The sequence below is a fragment of the Abramis brama genome (genome assembly GCF_963993115.1).
Source record: "Abramis brama genome assembly, chromosome: 6".
In the NCBI taxonomy this organism is placed as follows: domain Eukaryota; kingdom Metazoa; phylum Chordata; class Actinopteri; order Cypriniformes; family Leuciscidae; genus Abramis; species Abramis brama.
The window spans coordinates 37559685-37581006 of record NC_139968.1 but is presented as its reverse complement, the minus strand read 5'-3'; the positions used below and the strand labels follow the sequence as shown (position 1 = coordinate 37581006).

The following is a 21322-nucleotide window of genomic DNA, read 5'->3' as shown; positions in this document are numbered from 1 at the left end:
GCGGCCAGAGTGGAGACGACAGTCCATCTGACAGCCAGGGTGGAGACGACAGTCCATCTGACAGCCAGGGTGGAGACTTTCCCTCAGGCTGCCAGGGCGGAGACTTTCCCTCGGGCGGCCAGGGCGGAGACGACCCTTCAAGCGGCCATGGCACAGGAACAGGTTCAGGTGGCCATGGCTCAGGAAGAGACACCGGCTCAGGAACAGACACCGGCTCAGGAACAGACACCGGCTCAGCAGCGGCCATCTTGTCCGGAGACACAGGCTCGGCGATGGCGATCTTGTTCGGAGACACAGGCTCGGCGGCGGCGATCTTGTCCGGAGACACAGGATCGGCAGACGTGACGTGAACAGTCTCAGGATCGGTAGACGTGACGTGAACAGCCTCTGGATCGGCAGACGTGACGTGAACAGTCTCTGGATCGGCAGACGTGCCAGGTCGCTCCAGTGGCGCCAGCAGGACGAGCAGCTTGGGCGGGGCTGGCAGAGCAGGACGCCTGGACGGCGCGTCAGGGATAGCAGTCACCTCCAGGATGGTCTCTGGGTTAGGAACCACCGAACAAGTCGTTGAGGAGGCCTTTCCTTTCCTCCTCCGTCTCTGGACTACCGGACTCGGGACCACCGGCACAGGAACCACCGGACTCGGGACCACCGGCACTGGGATCACCTCCATCATTCATATGCTATTTTAAGGGAGCATACTTGGCCATAATTAATGTAGCGTGTGCACAACAGGCATTAACTTTGATTCTCTCATCTACATTGATTGATCTCACCAGCGTCCCTAGTGTCAGTCGCTAGTGCACCTCTTGAGGCGAGGGGAGTGAGGTTTACCTGCACATCTCTTACTAGCTGGCCTCCATTACACATAATCCCCTCTATGGTAGTCCAGGGACATTCTTGCTGTGACATAGTCTCAGACTCAGAAATAGCTTAGACCCACAGACCACCCACAATGCATTTGTTATGTGGTTAGGTAAAGGTCTGACTACACAAAACTAGCTGTGAGGTGACTTGAGACAGGAAGCATATATGATCTTTCATAAAGAATGAAGCATCTCTCATCTCACGCAGACAAGCACAAGTTATCAAGATATTGATTCTGATAAATTGATCTTAGATAACAAAAACACCTCTAAACATTACAAAAGAAAATATCACTGTTCAAACAGTTTGTAAAGACTGAATACAGTAAATAATCCACACTGTGGTTTGCCATTGATTAGAGGTATTACAAAACTTTTATTTCATTTTTATTTCACACTGGTTGTGAATTTACATTTTATTAATAAATGAAATGCATTTAAAGTTTTAAAGCAAATACAGATGATGTAGTTTAAATACATATTTTGTGCAAAAACAAATATCATAAAAACATGACCTGTATACAAAATGTCTCAGAGCAGAGTACAAGTAATGTGTTTCACATGAATGCATTTCCAGCAACTCAGTTTTTGAGTCAAAGTGAAACCTACTGTGGTCTGATCTGTTTAGAAATGTGGTGGACAAACAGCTTCTGCGTCACAAAGTGTCACAAGTTGGTGCATGCAAATGAAACATTTGAGCCGCGGATCTAAATGCAGCAGTAGGCTATATACAATATTTATTAAACAAAACAAAAACCCTCTGGAGCACAATGCAAACCAACCAACATACTTACAATAACAGACCAAGAGCTGGGGGTATAAATACACAGGACAAATAAAGGGTCTAAAAACAGGTGAATAGAATGGATAACTTTGAAAAACAATTTTTTTCTGACACGGGGACTAAACACAGGGAATGAAATAAACTCAAAGAACACATTCAATATGTGACTCTACTCCTCCTCCCGCTAAGCAGCTCCTGATGCCATAAACAAACTGCACTGAAGTGGTGGGAGCAGGAGAATCACTATCAAGGGGGAGGAGGGCCAGATCCCTAGAGAGGAGTCCATAGAGAAACAGGCAGAGTTGGAGGCCGCCACAGAATAAGAGATCATGGAGGAGCTGGCGCAATGGGATGCCCTGGAGAAGCCGGTAGAATGAAGTCCAATGGTGGAGCAGTGCAGTCCAGGGCAGATGGAAGACAGAGGGATGGAGAACCAGGGTGAACCAGAAGTTGATGCAGTCTAATAGAAAAGGTACAAAGCTGTCACTGGGGCGATACCCTAAGTTACAAAAGCTAAAAGGTACATCTTTGTACCTTATTTACCGCTAAATGGTACATATTCAAATGATTTAGGGGGACTGGGGAGGGCCAGCTGAGGAAGGGCCAAGAGGCTGAAAAGGACCAGTGGAGGAGAAAGTGTAAGCCTGGCAACTTGTTTGAATCATGATATCTAACAAGTCAGGCAGGACTTGTTAGCTGGTGCTCGGGTGTATGGTGACAAATGCTACCTCCAGTGTTGTGGTCTGTTATTCTGTCACGAGTTGGTGCAGGCAAAGCAGAGATTTGAGGCAAGGATCTAAACGCAGCAATATATATTTATTAAACAAAACCATAAAGACCCATAACATACACATTGATAATAACAGATCAAGAAATGGACTTAACAGGGGGTATAAATACACAAGACAAAACAAAGAACTAATCTAGAAAGAGGTGAATGTAATAGGTAACTATGGAAACCAAATAAGTATGGCAAGAGAGATTACATGGAGACTGAAACAGGGAATGAACTAAACTCAAAGGACACAGAAAAAAAGCGACAACAACAGTCTCAAAGGTCAATTTAATAATTGAATGTACTTAACAGTTACAACTTGTGTTTATTGATAAAATAATACTATCTGCCACAAGGAAAAGTGTAAGTGTTACGTTCCCAATTGGTATTTTCTAGGGGCAAAAGGGAAGTAACCTTTTAAAGCTAAAATTAACAGCGGCAAAGAGAAGTTAACCTATCTCAGTCCCAGCACACAATACACAAAGTAAGACAATAAATGATAAATACAGTGCAAAAAGAATCCTAAACAAATAGCTCCAAAAGAAAAATAAATGAAGCGTGTTCTTCAGGAGCGGGTAAAGCCAAAACAACAAACAAAAGATCACTACCTGGTAGAAGGAAAACCTAATTAACCTACAACAATAAACACAAATAAACGACAGAACTCTTACCTTACTTCCTAACTAACAAAAACAGGAGAAAATGAGAAAAGAAAAATGGCACCCACTCCCTACTGCTCCAACACTCAATAATGGGCAAGCAATTCAAAGCTGTACACTACAGCCACAAGACATTTAAGTTGACCTTGGTTTAAGCTTAACACATCAAAGCTGCCACTACAGCCGTAACACCACATTTAAGCTTAACATACACCAACAAGAGCAACACTCCGAGTCTGGTAACACCAACAGTCTCAGGCTCTTGGGAGAAGAAATCTCTCCCAAGCCGTTTCTCAATATGCGTTCTTGTCTGTGCTTGTGTTCTTGTGGACTTGTGAAACGTCATCAGTTCCTGCCCTAGTACTGTTCCAATTCAAAGTTCACATCTAGCCAAGTCCAGTTCGAATCCCCGGATGTGTTCTTGATCCGCCCCTTTTATTGAGGATGCATCAAAAGGTGACTTGTGCGAACTCGAGACAGCCAGGTATCCCAGAATGCATCTCACACCACCAACCAGCAAGCATCAATAGCAGAGGAGAAACCCCGCGTAATTTAAAAATACTGCTATAATTGTGTCACGAAATGTAGTTTTAAGAGTATTTCAGGCGAGAATGTAGTTGTTTAAAGCTCAAATCTTTGGTTTATTTATAAAGATAGCACCTATTTGAAAATTTGATCTGACGTTTTCGGAGTTGTGAGAACCAGGAAACCGGACGCTCGGCGCTCGTACCCCGCCGAGAACAGCCTTTCCTCGGCTAGTGCTGCTGAATTGCCGCTGGCTCGGATGTCTCTAGTCTAGTGGTTTAACATGAGATATAAATCGTCTTGTGTATATCCAACAGGCGATTTATTTATTTTATTCATTTTAGCTGAGGGCAAAGTGAAGTTTCATAGCTTTATTTAACGTTAGTCTATTTAACTTTAACGATGTAGCCTAGAGAGCTGACTTAAGTTTGACTGAATCGTTGGCTTTATTATGGTTTAGCTTCTTATACCTTTTTGGCTACTTATACTTTTAGAATGGCTATTATTGATCATTAAAACTGACATTTAACAAAAAAGGTTGTCATTTTATTTTATATATTTAAAACATATAAAATATTTTATTATAGCCTACATTCTCTTTACAGTATGCACATATATAATAAAATAAAATGACACAACCCTATCTCTTTTTGCTAAATGTTAGTTTTAAAGATCAATATTATATTGTTTTTTTTTTTATTGATCATATTTTTAAAATGAAATGACCTTTTGTGTGGCCATTATGTTAAAGGTTTTTTTTTTAAATGAAAATGAAAAGAGGCAAAGTGGTGGTTTATAACATATTTTGTTAAGAGATAACCGGAGTAGCCAGAGCGAGCTGAGTGACGCTATCAAGTACGCCGCTGTTCCATTTCAGAATTATCGGACTTGTGTCCTCCCGTCCTCGGGAGTTCGTTCTCCTGAGTCGAACTTGTCAAGACCGAACTACCAAGGACTCAAGTCCGAACTTTGCGTACTTGGTATTGAGAAATGGCTCCAGCAGTGTTGCCAGATTGGAAATGTCCAAGTATCGTACCAAAAGCTTGGTTGTTCGGTTCTGATTCGGGAGTATAGATAAAAGCCCGCCTGCACTTACAGTTGATTGTTTGGGTCCTTACATGCGCTTCGTGAGGCACACTAGCACACACACGCAAGGTCTCTCGCTCCCTCTCTCTACACGTTCTTCCTCCGGTAGACGTAGAATCCACTGCTAGATCAATGAGAAGTCCTATTACAACGACCATCATTTGAAGTGTCACACAGTTCTGAAATTATCGTACATTATAGGATTTTTTCCATTATTGATCGTACATCGTACAGAGGTCGAAATTATCGTACAAATACGATAATTATCGTACATCTGGCAACACTGGGCTCCAGTCTCTTCTTCTTCTTCTTCTTCTTCTTCTAGTTGTATGGCCGTTCACTCCATAGGAGCATTACCGCCACCTACTGAATATTTTATCCACCTGGGTGATGAATCTGTATTGTTTTCTTTTCTTTTCTTTATTTCCCCTACCTTTCCTTTCCTTCCTTAAAAAAAAAATAATAATAAAAAATTTGAAGGGGGGTGGATACCCCACCCACCCCAAAGGATCAGAGCCCAGGCTTCAGCTGACGCTGCATTTTCAGCTCCTCCAACTTCCACACTGGGCACCATACATCTCACCCTCAGACCCTATATTTCTATATCCTGTAACATAAACCTGTAACCTCCAAAAAGGTTAAAACAGCCCTATATATCTGATTGTCACTTAAACCCTTCCCCAGAAGATCCACAATGCTTCAGATCCAAAAAGACTGTCACGCTGACCATCATATTTACCCTCTCCCAGTCTCTTCTTCTTCTTCTTCTACTTCTTCTTCTTCTTCTTTTAGTTGTCTGGCCGTTCACTCCATAGGAGCATTCTCTCCCAGTCTCTCACTCCGGCTCCGCTTAAATACTGGATCCTCTTGCCATTGATGAGGAAAAGCTGGTAGGTCCCATCACCTAGATTAGGACAGGGAGGAACACAAGAAATTGGACAAAACATACAACATAACTACAACTCCCAGCAGGCCGTTGGGTCCATTGGCAGCACACACACTCAATAAATCAATGAATGACACTTACACATTATAAAACACAAATGCATACGTCCTGGGACGTAATAGAAGTTATAATAGGGGTTAGATGAACAAATACAACCAACACATGCAAGAATAGTGCAGAGTGTGGGTTGTTGTCTGTGGGGGAGGGCAGGGGCGATTCTAGGATTTTCATTTTAGGGGGGCTCAGCCCCCAATGAGGGTATGATAAAAAAAAATAGTTTATGGTTTAATGCTCATTAGTTGCATTCATTCATCCAGTAATATGGCAGGTTTTTATAATCACTGAGGTCCCGAATGTGGGGGGGGTTCGGGGGCATGCTCCCCCGAGAAAATTTTGATTTCTCTGATCTACATATGTGCATTTTAAGATGTTTTGAAGGCCAAAAAAAATGGATAACAATAGCTTTAAAACCATCACACTCTTTTTCTCTTTGTTTTTATCTTGCTCTGTCTTTTCCCCTCCTAAAGCTGAGCTTTTCATTTTTGTCTGTCAGTGAAGAAAGTAAACATAGGGTCAACTGATTGGTTGATTTATGAATCATTTTCTCAGACAAAGCAACCAGGAAAGCTAGGTACAGTAACTAGTTTATTAAATTCATTCACAATATGTACACATTCATTATTGATCTAGGCCTAATATATGGCCGTAGACAGGGCTTTATAATCAAAGAGGTCATATATTTGAAGTTGTTATGGGGTTAAACATTTTTATTTCTCTGATATGTGCATTTGAAGGCCAAAAAAGACGTTTGAAGGCCAAAAAAGGATAAGAAATAAGATTTAAAACCTGCTCTCTCCTCATCTTTTTCTCTCAGTCTCCTGATCTTGCCCTGTCTCTTCTCCTCCTAAAGCTGAACTTTTTTTATTTACTGAAGGCTACAAATTGTATTATATTAATTCTCAACATGTACACATGCATTATTAATCTTGTGCCTATGAAAACGGCTTTGTTAATGTTTCTTGTCCCCTCACAATGACATAATTACAAGTTATATGGGCCTATTTTCAGCTCAAAATGGCGAAATTAGACAAAAGTTTGTTAGTTTTCTAATTATTTTTGTCATTCGTTTAACATTTATGACCTAAAAACTGTCAAATATAAAATGTTTAGTTTAGCTACTTAGGCCTATTCTTAACTCGCACTTGACCGTAAACTGAAGCGTCAGTCGTGCTGCTAAAATTCGCGCTCGGATGAGAAACCGAACCGTCCTGTGTTGCTCCCAATGCTCTAGTAACATTAACATGTAATGCATTTATGAAAAAGAACTGCACCAATGCAGATGTAATATCATAGCAATCTATCAATAAATGCACTCACGACACACCTTGTACTCTCTGATGTTCGCTCTGCTCGGCGCCCCTGCAGATTGAAAAATGCGCTAAATCCAAGCAGACTCAGATAAGGGGAGGAGGCGAAACTTGACGCAGCTTGCCGCCGTTTCAAATGAGTTTTTTAAAAGGGGACTGAAGCGATCAAAAATGTATTAATCAAATATTTTTTAGGGGGGCTGGGCAGAAGTTAAGGGGGGCTGAAGCCCCCCTAAAAAGGGCCTAGTGACGCCCCTGGGGGAGGGTACACAAACAAATCCTGTGTGTGAGGGTACACAAACATCACACTTTAACACCATCCTGTTTGTTCACAATCTGTCGTGTCACAGAGGTGTTCGCATATTTCCGACACTATCAGTTTAAAATGGTACATTTGGTTGTTTTGCTCTACGTGTGGCAACTGGTTGGTAAGTTATACTCATATTCTTTTTAACACATTGATTCTTCTTTTACTTCCTTTAAGTTGTTTTACTTCCAATTATGTTTTCTAATAGAGAATTCAGAGGGGACATTGAATGTGTATTACAATCCCTACAAGTTCACAGATAACTCTTACAAATGATCTGCTCCGCAAAATCAATGATAAATGAACTCCATTTAGGTTGTGCTTTGCTTGGCATGTTTGGCTTCCCATAACCAATCATTTTTCGGAGCAAGGGAACTAAAGGGGCCAACTGTGGGACTGTATTATTAATTAATTATAAAGCATTTATTTTATGTTAAAATATACAGTCATGCTCAGAATTAATCATACCCCTGGTAAATATGATCAAAAATGGCTGTAAAAAAATGGGAAATCACATTATGAAATAAATGTTTTTCTCCAAAACACGTTGGCCACAATTATTGATACCCCTTGAACTTTTTATGAATAAAATATCTCTGGAGTATATTCCCATTAATATTGACCTTTTTAGCACACCAGGGTGACTAGGAACATGATATTTTCCAGCTATGACTTCTTGTTTCACAGGAGTTTATATATGAGGAAACACAAAGGCCAAATCCCCTTAAACATTCATCACAATGTGTAAAACCAAATAATACAGTTCTGATTTGCAGCAAAAGATTGTTGAGCGTCACAAAATAGAAATTGACTGTAAGAAAACAGCTAAATAATTGAAAATCCCCATCTTGACCCTCAGGGCAATAATTAAGAAGTTATAATCAACTAAAGATGTTACGAATCTGCCAGGAAGTGGACGTGTGTCTATATTGTCTTATTGGACAGTGAGGAGGAAAGTTTGAGTGGCCAAAGAATCTCTAAGGATCATAGATGGAGAATTGCAGAGATTAGTTGAGTCTTGGGGTCAGAAAGCCTGTTAAAAAAAAAAAAATCAAACAATCCCTACATCCCCACATGTTGTCTGGGAGGTTTTCAAGAAAAATGCTTCTTGCTCCTACAAAAACAAACTCTAGCATATTCAGTTGTCAGACACGACTGGAACTTCAAAAGGCACAGGCTTCTGTGGTCAGGTGAAACTAAAAAAAGAGCTTGTTGGCAGCAAACACGCTAGATGGGTTTGGTGCACACAAGGATAAAAAGTACCCTATGTGTACAATTTAATATACCACTGGATCTTTAATGTTGTGGGCATAATTTTCTGCTGGAGGTCCTGGACATCTTATTCAGATACATAGCATCATGGATTCTAGCAAATATCAAAAGATAAAAAATCTAAACCTGATGACCTCTGCTAGAAATCTTATAATGGGCCGTGGTTGGATCTTCCATCAAGACAACGATCTAAAACAAACATCAAAATCAACACAAAAATTTGATGTGGAGAAGAAATGAAGCTTCTGCCATGACCGTCCCAGTTCCCTGACCTGATGAGTGGGCTGAACTGAAGAGAAGCACCAACATGGATCTGGGAATCTGAAGGATCTGGAGAGATTCTGTATGGAGGAATGGTCTCTGATCTCTTGTCAGGTGTTCTCCAAACTCATCAGGCATTATAGGAGAAGACTCAGAGCTGGTATCTTGTCAAAAGGAGATTGGAAAAAGGTATTTAATAAAAGGGTGCCAATAATTGTGACCAACGTGTTTTGGAGAAAAACATTTATTTCATAATGTGACCCCCCCACTTTCAATTCTTTTATTTAAATGAAAGGTTAGGATTTTGCCAATTTTTTTAATGAATTCTGAGCACGACTGCATATTAACCCTAAATCTGAGATAAATTCAATGTTCTTCAGGTGTGTGTGCTGACACAGATGCAGTGAAGTCAGTGTCAGTGATGGAGGGAGATTCAGTCACTCTAAACTCTAGTCTCACTGAAATGATGGATGATGATCTGATTCTGTGGAGGTTTGAAAACACTTTAATAGTTCAAATCAATGTACTGGCCGGCAGCATGACTGTATATGATGATGTTCTTGATGGGAGATTCAGAGACAGACTGAAGCTGGACGATCGAACTGGATCTCTTAACATCACAAACACCACAACTGAACATGCTGGAGTTTATCAACTTCAGACCAACAGTGTGATCAAGAGTTTCAGTCTTACTGTCCATGGTGAGTTAGTTTCACATATTTTAAGTATTACACCATTGAAAGTGATGAATCGTAACATTTAGATTGTTTTGATCTGTACCTGTTGGTTTGGGTACACACACACACACACACACACACACACACACACACACACACACACACACACACACACACACACACAATCTAATTTTCAGTCATTGTAGATCATCTTATCTTTTATTTAAAGGTGCTCTAAGTCATGTCACGCGTTTTTTAGGCCAAAACATTTTTTGTCACATACCGCAAACATCTCCTCACTATCCGCTAGCTGCCTGTCCCCTGAACACACTGTAAAAAAACGCGGTCTCTGTAGACACCACAGGCTCCACAAACTGCAACAAAAACAAACTGAGCAACAAACAGAGCGACCCGCAGCACGAAACATAACAAACTGTTCCAGCCAATAACCGACAAGAATGATGTGGGGGTGGGGTTCGGGGGTTAGTGCGCGGATGAGGAGGAGGGAGGGTCTAGCTAGCCTCCGTTTTGTTTGATAATCATTCAAACATCAACAAGAGGTTACGCCAACCGCGATCGCTTACAGCACCTTTAACTTTAAAGAAGTATACACTATTGACTTTTTACCTTGACTGATGGTGATAACCTGTAGGTGTGTCCCAATTCGCCTACCTATACAATGCCCTAAATGTATCATCTTGTGAAGAAAAAGTACATACTTCCAAGAGGAGGCAATCTTTAGTAATGTGCATCCTGTCCCTTTTTTAAAATGTCCTGTAAATCATCTTGTCACAGTTAACCTCGTTAATTTATTTGAATTACCTGTATCAGAGAGAATAGTAGCACGTTGATTTGCCAGTAGTATGTCTGTCATATGGAGAACTCTCCTCATGTGTTTGCATAATGATGCATTTAAAAGGTAATGATCTTTATAAAAGTTATCAATGTTGTTGCTGATAAAATATAACATGGGTAACTGAATATATATATTTTTAAAACAGGTTATTTATTATTAATCATTCAAACCCCTTTATCTAAAACTCTCTACTTAACCACCAGTTGCTCACATGCACCATGTTTGTAGTTTTTAAACACTTTTAACCAGACAGTTGATGTTAGCCATTGACTTTGGAAGATGGTGCCGCCGTGTTCGGACGCGGCCCTGGTCACTCCGCTTAGAATGTGTTTTTACTTAGTATTTTACTTACAACTTCTCTCACGTTTTGCACACATGACATCTGCACTGATCCCCTGTGACAGCAGAACACTTTTAAGCATCAGAAACCACTTTACCTATTCTGCAACGTTTTATCCACCGATCCAACGTGACCAACTGAGACACTTTGCGCAACGGACAGGAACAATGGCCATGAGAGAGAGCCTCCGAGGCGACAGAACAAAAAACACAGAGGGAAACGTGCTGGGGTTTGCAACAGACTGAGGACCAGAGCCCACAGTCCACCTCTGGCCAGGATCCTGCTAGCCAACGTCCAGTTGCTTGAGAACAAGATTTAGAGTCAGGATAAGATTCCAGCGGGACATACGGGACTGTTATATCCTCTGTTTTTTTCCCTTTGTTTCAAACCCACTACCCCTGATTTGGCCGGCCTCCGCTGTCCTGTCCATCCGAAGAACAGAAAAGTGGGTCACCACTGTCGTGTTCCTGATCGCCTCACCTGGAGCATCTAACGATCATGTGGCATCTGTTCTATCTTCCTCGGGAGTTTACCTCGGTCATCACCACAACTTTATTTTAATATCGCGACTAGTATTATATATAAATTTTATACCACGACTAGTTTATTTCCCACTTTAGGGGGACCCTGTCTAAGGTCCATGATGTGCTCAGCGTGTGTCTAAACAGTCATCCGACTCTGCCATCATTGTGACTGGAGACTTTAATAATGCAAATCTCAGACAAGTTATTGCGAACTTTTATCAACACATCTCCTGTTCAACCAGAGGGGAAAATTCACTAAGCCATTGCTAGTCTCAATGGGAATGCTACAAAGCCAACTCATTACCGGCTTTTGGAAAATCAGATTATGCCGCTATCTTCCTCATACCAGAATATAAGCTCTACCATCACAGTGAGAGCAGACTCTTCTCTGGCCAACAAATTGAACACTTTCTATGCATGTTTCGAGGCAAACTTCTCTAGTGCTTACTACCGGTCTGTTGTTGAGCACCGAGGGAAGAAACAGATGTGTCAGAGTCACTGTATTGGAGGACGAGGTTCATAAAGCTCTCAAGCGTGGGAACATCAGGAAAGCAGCCAGCCGGACAGCATCCCTGGGCGAGTTTTAAGATCCTGTGCTGATCGGTTGCCTGGCTTATTTACATGTCAAGTCAAGTTTATTTATATAGCGCTTTTCACAACATAGGTTGTATCAAAGCAGCTTCACAGTAATAAATTAAAACAATATATCAATGTTTGTTTCTAGTGGAACGTCTACGTTTGGTAATGCTGATCAATAGTATCGTTGATTGATTAATTAAATTAAATATCCCCAAATATCCCCAACTGAGCAAGCCAAAGGCAACAGTGGCAAGGAACCGAAAAACTCCATCAGGTGACCTAATGGAGAAAAAAAAAACCTTGGGAGAACCCAGGCTCAGTCGGGGGCCAGTTCTCCTCTGGCGTTTATGAACTAGAGGTCGGATTTAACTGTAAGATTAAAAATATTATATAAATGCCTGGCTGAAGAGATGCGTCTTTAATATAGTTTTAAACTGGGAGAGCGAGTCTGAGCAACGAACAGTATCAGGAAGGCTATTCCAGCGTTTTGGTGCTAAATGTGAAAATGCTCTCCCTCCTTTGGTGGATCTGGATATCCTAGGTATGACCAAAAGCCTCGAATTTAGTGACCTTAAAGAGCGCGATGGATTATAGGGCGATAGAAGATCCGTTAAATAGACTGGAGCTAAGCCGTTTAGGGCTTTATAAGTCAGTAGCAATACCTTGTAATTAATACGGAACTTTATAGGTAACCAATGTAGTGATGATAAAATCGGTGTTATATGATCATATTTTCTTGATCTAGTTAGAACTCTAGCGGCGGCATTTTGGACTAACTGTAGCTTGTTTATTGAGGATGCAGGACAACCGGCTAATAACGCATTACAGTAATCTAGTCTCGAGGTCATGAACGCATAAACTAACTTTTCTGCATCAGAAACAGATAGCATATTATGTAGCTTAGCAATGTTTCTAAGGTGGAAAAAGGCTGTTCTTGTAACATATGAAATTTGATTTTCAAAAGACAGGTTGCAGTCTAATATAACACCCAGATCTTTTACTGTAGAGGATGAAGTAACAGGACATCCTACTATGTTAAAGTTGTATTGTGAGAGGTTTTGTGGGTGGTTTTTTGAACCGATAAGTATTACCTCTGTCTTGTCTGGATTTAATAAAAGAAAATTGCGCGTCATCCAATCTTTTATATCTTTAACACACTCTGTCAATTTGGATAATTTAGCGTTTTCATCCGGCCGTGATGAAATATAGATTTGAGTGTCATCAGCATAACAATGGAAACTAATTCCATGTTTCCTTATAATATTTCCAAGTGGCAGCATATATATTGAGAATAATAGAGGGCCTAACACAGATCCCTGCGGCACTCCATAGTTTACTGGAGTTATGATAGATTTTTCTCTATTTAAATAAACAAAATGGTATTTACATCCATCTTTAATGAGTCCCCCACTCAGTCAGGGGTCCACACATGTTTTAAAAAATCTGTCATTGTTCCTGCGGCAAAAAACAATAAGCCCTCTTGCCAAAATGACTATCGACCTGTGGCATTACATCACTAATTATCCTGTTAGCGATCCTGCAAATTTTGTCAAAAACGCCTAAAAAAAGCCTACCCAAATTAAATTGCATGCTGTTCTTGAACCATTTGGAGTATATGCATGGTTTTGGTCTCTTTTGAAAGGGGACACTTTGAGGTTTGTTCCAGAACTGTCAGAATCACTGTAAGTCTTACTGGTATTGAGTAATAGAACTTTGAACACACTAAAAAAGGGGGAAAAAATTTCCGCCTACATTTTTTTTTGTAAAAACATGCCTGCAGATAACTACAGCTGGGAGGTATTAGCTGGAAAACACTGTGGGATCACATTATGAAGCCTTACCAAACCCAGTTTAAAATGTTATAATAATACCTTAGATAATGAGTGTTTTACACAAGTTTATCTAAGTTTATGTCTAGGCGCTCCCCAATAAAGGCCACTTGGAGACTCCAAATGACACTTTGTAACCACAGACACATAACATGCTGCTATTCTTGAATGCTTTACTCTACAGTCATAATTTTGGGCTCTATTGAGAGGTTACACTTAGAGCAATTATATACCTTATCCAGATCCACTGCCTCTTGGTGTTTTGCTGGCAGAACCTCTCTGGGAAGGTGGAGGATGGGGCTCCTCTCCTGCTGAGGTGCTGTTATTCTGTCCCTCAGTATGTTGTTTTTTACTGACTGGCTCCCAGACTTCATCAGATTTATTTTCAGATGATGGTCTGTGATATAAAAAAAATAAAGAAATAAGTAATTTACAAAACATTTACATTGTTTCTGTATCCACACGCATATAAACAGAAACACATGCACACAAACAACCAGGCTTATACCATTCATGAGCACACAAACACACACACTTGTGCTTGAGCCCACATAAACACCTGTGCTTGAGCCCACATAAACAAACATGCCTGCATGAGAGCACAAACAAACAAACACACACACACACACACACACAAACCTGTCCTTGAGCCCACATAAACATTCCTGCACGAGCGCACAAACACACACACACACCTGTGTTTGAGCCCACATAAACAAACATTTCAGCACGAGCGCACAAACACACACACACACCTATGCTTGAGCCCACATAAACATTCCTGCACGAGCGCACAAACACACACACACACACACACCTGTGTTTGAGCCCACATAAACAAACATTTCAGCACGAGCGCACAAACACACACACACACCTATGCTTGAGCCCACATGAACAAACATTCCTGCACAAGCGTACAAACACACACACACACCTGTACTTGAGCCCACAAAAACAAATAACTTATTCCTGTACAGTTACAAGCGCACACGACAGAAGTTAGCAGGTGGCTACATGTCAAAACACACACACACACACTCGACCTAACACACCAAACACACGACATAAGCTGACAAGTACACCTAAAAACAAACACATACCCCAGTATATATAGTAAAATATGTTGTATAATATAATAAAACACTTACTTGTCGAGAGTGACGTCTCCACCATCCAAACACGGCTAACTCTGCTAGCACGCAGCTACTGAGTCAATGATGAAACATCGCTCTCTTCATCAGAAATAGCATCCTCCGACTCATCACTATCACGGCGAGTACACTGTTCAATAACTTCTTCAAGTAAGAAGTGTGTTTTTCTAGTTATCTTTGTCATTTTTCACCTGTTACCTTCTTTCACTCCTAAACTCGTTCAATGCTATGTTTACGCACGGGGCGCACGGGGCGCATGGATCACTACGGTGCTATGCGCACGAACTTCACGCATGACCAGATGAATCGTCCCACTAAAACTGCATATTATTCTTTGCAGAAATTCATTGGCTAATAGAAACGACCGTCATTTCCATCATCCATTGCAACTGGATCGATTTACTGTCAATCAAAGAGAGGGAGGTACCATTCTTCATCATAGGCGCTCCTTGGCTATTGATACCTTGTGACACCTCTATCATGGACCGATTGGCTCAAATGACCCGTCTATCAAAAGTTCAGGGGTCAGCGGCCATTTTAACATCACATTTTTCTTCATGTTTACATGTCAAATGAAGCTAGACCATAGAATGCGTCGAAGTTGTGACAGCTCTGTCGGCTAACTTGAAATGCTACTACTACATTCCGTGGATGTTTATTGATATATAAATGTGTTATGGACTAAATACTTCGCTGAATTGGATTGTATGGACCCTTGACAGTGTAACCGAACCATTTTTGTTGGAATTTATGGATCAGTGGACTAACATAAGGCTTCAATGGTGAGTTTCTTCCAGTTTCGGTTTGTTTATTTGGCTGTTGCTGGTCTGACAAATACACATATTGTACCAGCTGTGTTGGTTGTATCCTAAAATGGTTTATATCGTTCGAATCACAAGAATCTCAGCTTTCCAGAGATATGTAACATGTTTAATTTTTTTTTTTTTAGTTTTGTCTTTCAAAAAGTTTAACCTCTTACACACCCTATGGCCCGCGGGCGGGTCGTCGGAATTCTAAGAGGATTTATGAAGGTCTTTGAGAGGCTTACTAAGAACATCATGTGCTACTCATGCATCCCTAACAACACTGACCCACTCCAGTTTGCCTTTCGCCCCAACAGGCCACTCTCTCCCATATCCTGCATGCCACTTTCACCAACACTGACAGCAATAAAGCAAATAATGTGAGGCTACTGTTTATAAACTATAGCTTAGCCTTTAACACTGTAGTCCCACAGAGACTGATCTCCAAGCTCAGGGACCTCGGACTGAATGCCCCTTTTTGTGACTGGGTTCTGGACTTTTTCTCATGCAGACCACAGGTAGTAAAAGTGGGCCTGACATTTTCACCTTGAGTGCAGGGGTTTGTTTCTCTCATAACTATATGCCCAAATGTATAAGTGACTTCTTAAAAAGACACGCTCAATGTCACCTATAATAAGTAGACTTCTATATATGCATGTCTGTGAACAAATGTCTTTGCACACACACTCCGTGTCCCATTGTAAAATCCCATAATCCACTTTAATATAGACACATTCTCCTTAAGAAGATCAGGACTGTCAGCTTTAAATGATTGTGACTGATATTGCAATAAAAAATGTTTTGATTTTTCTCATGTTTTCCAGCACTCACCAGCAGAGACTCATCATCATCTTCATCATCATCAGGATTGCCAAAATGTGAACATGTTAACATCACTGAACTCTGTCAGACATGTGCAGGTACATCAATGGTCATATGAGCTTTTTTGCTGATTTAATGCCAGGAATGCATTCAAGAAATATTAATCTAAAAATCAAACTAACTTACTCATGTCATTCTAAACAACAGGTTTGAGTTTTTGAAGATATATCTTGCTGATATCTGAGTTCCTGACAGAGAATAAAATCAGCTTGTTGAAGATCTAAATTTAATTTTTCAGTTGTTTCATTAGTTTCTCCAGAAGGCCACGCACCCTTATGTGACTCTGTTGAAGCTGTGCTGCGATTGGTCGCCACTGCGCTGATGGGCGTGGCTTCTGCGGCCGCTGCTTTTCTTCTGGTCAATGACGTCAGAGCTTCAAGAGGTAAAACGGAGAAAACAGAAGAGATGTCATAATTATTGTGGAAAATAATGGTTTTAATATGTAAAGATGAAAATATGTGTGGTCTAATTGTTTAGTAATGGTCAAATTTAGCTTTGCTTCCCAAGTGTCTCCACAGAACTGGTGTATTGGGGCCATCTGGTGGTCAAAACGATAAATATTCTTTAATATTTCATTTTATTCTTTAATGCAATCCATTTTGCAATTTTAGTGAATTACATTGTTATCATTCTTTCTGAAATTATATTTTTATTTTGTTTCTTAAGTGTATGCAGGAACCCCACAAATATGAAATATTTGTCACACCAATAAATCCCCGTAGAATTGAACTAAAAACTGAATATTACCGAACTGATATATATATATAGCCTGGCAAGCCAGACCTACATCAAGATGTTAGGTCTGGAAACTCACCAGTCACGGCTCACTCCGAGGGGCGGGATAAACAGCTGTCTTTCAAATTCCCTCTGCACGCAATAGGACAGCGCTTCAACCAACCAGAGCGTTTTTCCCAACAGTGGAGCTTAGTTGATAGATTGAACGTTTGCCATATCTGGCCGGCAAAACGACGACGAACACATCTTCCTTTTTTTAAGAATGACTTAAGTGACGTTCTTTGCTCTTTTCTCAAGGAAAAACTTAACTCCAAGTCCTCCAGAGTCGCGCCAAAGCCGATTCGAAAGACCGTTGTTCTCCAGCAGCAGCCGTCATTCTTTGTTTTCAAGTGGCAGCCAGGTAGGGGAGGACCGGGGGCAGTTGCAACAGGGGATGGTTGCAACATGTCATTTTTCTCTAATCAGAAACAAGCTAGAGTGATGACACTCACACTGCACATGCACAGTTAGACCCTCCCCCCACCAAGAAGACAGTAGACATATTCAACATCTGCTGCTGCATTTATTGAACAAAACTTGTTTTGGAGGTATGAAAGTAAATATTTTCATGAGATATTTTTGTCATACTGTCCTGAAATTTTGTATGAATTAATCAAAACTTACTTAGTTTGAATTATTGTTTTGTTGACTTCTAAGTGACATGGTTAGCATGTGTCAAAGTCAGTGTGTCTAGCAGGAATATGATGTTCTGTCATGGCTGATAGGGTTGGGGACGGTTGCAACAAGTTATAAATGGCATGTTTAATAAAAGTTTGTTGCATTGCAAATTGTTCAATTCTTCCTGGCTGACACTGAAATATGCAGAGATTGAATAGCATCTGTAACACCTGCACACTGAATCTATGTAGACCTATGTTCTACACATGAACAAACAAAACTCAATAACCGTTATTTTCAGAATTTTATGCTCATTGAGACACCAAGCTTAAGTTAATTAATGAAATTTGAGGTATTTTTAACATGTTGCATCCGTCCCTGGGTTGTGTTGCAACTGTCCCCTGGGTCGGGGTCAGTTGCAACATCTGACTTCTTCCATTCAAATAAATACTGTGAACGATGTTATATGTAATCATCTTTAAATGGTATGGATAATTAGCAGACAGATGCAAGTTTAATATATACAAATTTGGTTGGTCTAGTCCAAATAGTCTCGAGTAATTGAGAGAAATGCAAAAAGTGTTGCAACTGTCCCCGGTCTCCCTAACCGTCGCAACTCTGTCGTCATATGTTAAGCCCGCCCCCGCCGACTCTATACACGACGTGATTGGCCTGACCCAATCTGGGTTTTTGCAGCTAGAAGGTGTATTGAGAGTTGCTAGACTGCCCTGGCTGCGAAATACATTTTGCTGCCGCTAGGGTGCGTCTAGATTTCTAGGCATATATATATATATATGCTTATATTATAACGGAAGGGTTGTCATTGTAAGAATAAATTATGAATTCAGATTCAGATTGAATGACGGTTAACACATTTAAAGCATTAAAGAGTTTATTTAAAACTCACACAGTGTAAATGTACACATCATAACACATTAGAGGAAATACAGTGTAAGAGAACATGTTTTCAGTTAATTAATTCTGGAAATATTTTTATTTTAGCCTTTTTTTCCATAAGTATTTCACCAAAATAGTTATACGCCATTAACCAAACCACCAACCTTCAATATGAATCACAGCAGTACAAAGTTTGGTCTAAAGCAAATAAAAATAATAAAACAAATTATAATAAATAAATAAAAAAATTTGAAAATAAGTTAAAAAAAAGACTGCTTGTCTTTTATGATGGAATGAACTACAATCCCATGATGCAAAATTTGCAATGATTCTACGTTTTTTTTTTTTTTTTTTTAAGAAAATCAACATTTACAAAGTATAATAGTAGAACATTGATCTCTCTCACGTTGTCCTGCAAAATAACATCTACATCAACTGAGCGATAACCAGCCGCTGTTCTTCTGATCAATGATGTTCAATAACATCAGAGTTTATCCATTTATGTTTGGATAGATTTAAACCCAACATTTCATATACCTGTGAATTTTGAACTATTTTGAATCTGTTTACCACTGTAAACTCAAGACTATTCTGGGAAGATTTAGAAATCTATGTTCATGATATTCATATTTATGATAAAAATGTGTGTATTTGATGTGCTTCATGTATTTCTTTTTTTCTCTTTCTGGCAGCTAATGTAAATAATGTGATTATGTTATCTTGTGGCATTGAATAATAAAACAGATGAGATATAATAAATGTTGTGAGTTTTAATCTATATTATGTATGCATTTTGAATGAATGAATGGCTTTATTTCAAACATATAAAAATAATAGAATAAAAGTCAACAGACGAAAACAAAGACAAAACTAAACAATATTAACTTATACATGTCCAAAAAGGACATGCATAACATGTATAAACTTGGCGCCATTCATTTTCACAGGCTTTTCTCTAAAGCAACTATATAGGAACATCGCATTCCCTAGGCCTATATAGATAAAAAAAACAGTATTTGACAAAAGAAATGTGTCTGATTTCACTCAGTACTCATTAAACATTAGGCAAAAAGTACCGGGATGAGCTACTTCTTCTGATGAGATTCTGACGTGTGCATATGATGGACACTTTAATATCCCATGAGGCCACAGGAGAGGATTTATGAATGACAGTGAAGTGACGTATAACTGACGCTGGTAAATCACATGATAATGTCAACATGATGACTGTTACAGTAGTACATTAATATTACATTCATACACACATTCATGCTATCTAGCACATACTTTTTTTAGTGGTTGTGAAGTAATTACTTATTCAAAATACTTCTACTCTGTAGAAGCCAATGTGTATGTTGGGTCCATCTGGTGGCCAAAACTATAGGATATTTATAAATATTTAATTTCATTAAATGCATCCATTTTATATGTCTTTGCCAGTTACACAGTTTCTTAATTTATGTTTCGTTGCTTTGCACATTTTCACTTTGCTTTGTTTTAATTGTGCGGAACAAATCTGCAAACGCTTTATAAACACAAATGTAGAACTATCTGTCATGCCAATAAAACACCATCAAATTTGAACTGAGAATGGAGTAGCACCCATCTGATACACATCATATAAGCCTATGTTTTTAATTGAAGAGTTTTTAATAAAAAAATCAATATAAATTCAGACGGAAGTTTGCCTGTACCAACTGACAGTTATGAATGGAGATTTTTAAAATGTAAAACTATTACATAATAGCTCCATGAATTTTAATTACTGACTTAAATAGAAATACACTAAACACAATTCGATAATAAAAACACAAGCAACAACATGCCACAGGACATCTGAAGAGTCTTTTTTTATTATGGACATTACATTGAGGTTTTTCCTCATGAATAAATACGATACAGTGTAAACAGAGATACTTTTGTTCTGGAAGTATTTGTCCCATTAATTTTCATCATATTTCACATTCTCTAGCAGCCGTCTTCATGAATAACAACATTACAAACTATGATTTGAAGCAAAAGAAAACAGAAAATCAAGACAGAAGTGAAAGGCCACATATGAGGGAATGAACCCATGATTCTCTGACTGATTTTTCTTCAGGATTATGGATATTGTAGTTCTTCATGTGGAATTTGTCAATTAAATACATTTTGTTACTGATAGATCTATGGTAGATTTATACAGAATCATTACAAGTTTTATGGAGAAAATGAATGGGATTTTAAGTTCCAGAACTGATTTCCAAACGTTCAGTAACATTATAGACATTACAGTTTTTATAAGCTTGAAAGATCATTTCACCGTCTGAGGCCTGAAGACAGTAATATTTCTGAACAGTGACTTCATGTTTTTTTTCTGATGGTATAACCAGCTAAAGACAATGTGGAGTGAGTGTCACAGTTAACATGTGGTTTATTAAATAATCTTAGTTGTTAAGTTTTATAATACCAAAGCAAAAGCAATGGAAAATGACTGCTTCACAACATGATCATGTGACGTCACAAACAGTAAATTACTGTTGTTCTATGGTTTGTTGCTGT

The 21322-nt window shown here is 39.4% G+C and overlaps 2 protein-coding genes and 1 long non-coding RNA gene across 9 annotated transcripts in view; 2 read left to right on the top strand and 1 right to left on the bottom strand.

Annotated features, from left to right (window-relative positions):
• Positions 1-21322, top strand: part of LOC311084841 (uncharacterized protein) — a 334198-nt gene that overhangs the window by 260847 nt on the left and 52029 nt on the right. The window lies entirely within an intron of this gene.
• Positions 1221-15102, bottom strand: LOC311084888. Of its 3 annotated transcripts, none has more exons than XR_014606648.1 (4): positions 14805-15101; positions 13887-14050; positions 5423-5599; positions 1221-2110 (listed from the first exon to the last, which is right to left on the bottom strand). It is a non-coding gene; the product is annotated as an uncharacterized lncRNA (long non-coding RNA). The 3 variants fall into 3 exon arrangements; XR_014606649.1 differs by having other exon boundaries at positions 5435-5599; XR_014606647.1 differs by lacking the exon at positions 1221-2110 and having other exon boundaries at positions 2448-5599; positions 14805-15102.
• On the top strand, positions 9236-19660 carry LOC311084880 (uncharacterized protein). 5 transcript variants are annotated; one of them, XM_084117183.1, is made up of 4 exons: positions 9236-9549; positions 16435-16530; positions 16731-16874; positions 17525-19660. In XM_084117183.1, exons 1-4 carry the CDS (start codon positions 9270-9272, stop codon positions 17533-17535), a joined length of 531 nt encoding a protein of 176 aa, XP_083973309.1. In that variant the 5' UTR covers positions 9236-9269; the 3' UTR covers positions 17536-19660. The 5 variants fall into 5 exon arrangements, 3 of the variants coding, with proteins under 3 accessions (XP_083973309.1, XP_083973308.1, XP_083973307.1); XM_084117182.1 differs by having other exon boundaries at positions 16743-19660; XM_084117181.1 differs by having other exon boundaries at positions 16731-19660.